Raw genomic sequence first — 1,237 nt, forward strand, 5'->3', positions numbered from 1 at the left:
AAGAGCATGGCGAGAGAGATGAAGACGGAGGAAGGCAACGACGGAGATATAAAAGGTCCGACGACAAGAGGGATAACGAGAGTCACAACCTCCAATCCATTCTTATTGCCGAACTCAAGCGCCGCCGTCTCCGCCGCCAATTTCGACACAACGTAAGAGCTGCTCACTCTCTTCTCTTTCTGATTCCTAAACACCTCCGCGTCGCTCCAAACGCTCTCGTCCACTTCTCCTCCTCCATCTCCGTTGCCACCGCTGTAGAAAACGGTTACGGCGCTTGACGTGTAGAAGAACCGTTTCACGGTTTTAGCGTCCAAACACGACTTGAGTATCCCCATGAGACCTTGAACGGTGCGTTTCGTAACGGTCTCTTCGGTTTCGTTGCTGCTCGGGTCCATAGGATGAGCCACATGGAATACGGCTTTGCATCCTTCGATCGCCGGTTTAAAGCTCTCCGGTTCGTTGAGGTCAGCGGTGAATATTTGAAGCCTCTCCGATGCAAATGGTAGTTCGGTTAGGTAGCTTGTATCTTTCTTACTCCCTTCTGTAATAAGCATAAAATACAATAGATATATATAAACAAATTATGAAATATCAACTTACATTTATATCGTATGGTTGGTTATTAGTTATTGATTATAGAAAAATATGGTTGACTTTGTATAGAAGATGCATGTAACATGACATAGCTATGGAACTTCAAGATCCTACAAACTGACAAATAATTCCAGCCGAGTACAATAAATTCCTCACATCCATATAAATATATATATATATATATATATATTTTAATTGTCGATCCAAAAATCAACTTTAAAATGTTATATCTATATATATATTCAAAACTATAATCAATCTTTCTATTTATGTACTTTATGTTAAAACGGACCAATCAGCTATATATACATATAAGACAAGAACAATTTTATTCGCATTTTGGCAAATTAATGATGATAATTAAATAAAGAGGAACGCGAACCTGGATTGGTTCGAACAGTGGCTCGAACGGAGTAGCCACGTTGGAGGAGACGCATGATGAGCCAAGAAGCAACGAAACCAGTACCTCCCGTAACACAAACCAACCCTGTCCCGTCCAACAACAAGGACGGGACCGTTTCATCTGCCACGAGCTTTGTTCCCTCTCGTCCTCCTCCGTTGTCATCTTCTATTTCATCTCTCCCCATCTCTCTCTCTCTCTCTCTTCTGGTGTGTGGGAACCTCTCTAGAAGGGGTTCTTAAA

At 42.0% G+C, this 1,237-nt stretch overlaps 1 protein-coding gene across 1 annotated transcript; it reads right to left on the reverse strand.

Annotated features, from left to right (window-relative positions):
• On the reverse strand, positions 3–1,223 carry LOC104784421 (protein BRI1-5 ENHANCED 1-like; the record flags this gene model as incomplete). The annotated part of the gene is made up of 2 exons (XM_010509450.2): positions 977–1,223; positions 3–541 (listed from the first exon to the last, which is right to left on the reverse strand). Coding segments are annotated over exons 1-2 (744 nt in total), but the record flags the coding sequence as incomplete, so codon positions are not given.

The sequence above is a fragment of the Camelina sativa genome, chromosome 4 (assembly GCF_000633955.1).
Source record: "Camelina sativa cultivar DH55 chromosome 4, Cs, whole genome shotgun sequence".
In the NCBI taxonomy this organism is placed as follows: domain Eukaryota; kingdom Viridiplantae; phylum Streptophyta; class Magnoliopsida; order Brassicales; family Brassicaceae; genus Camelina; species Camelina sativa.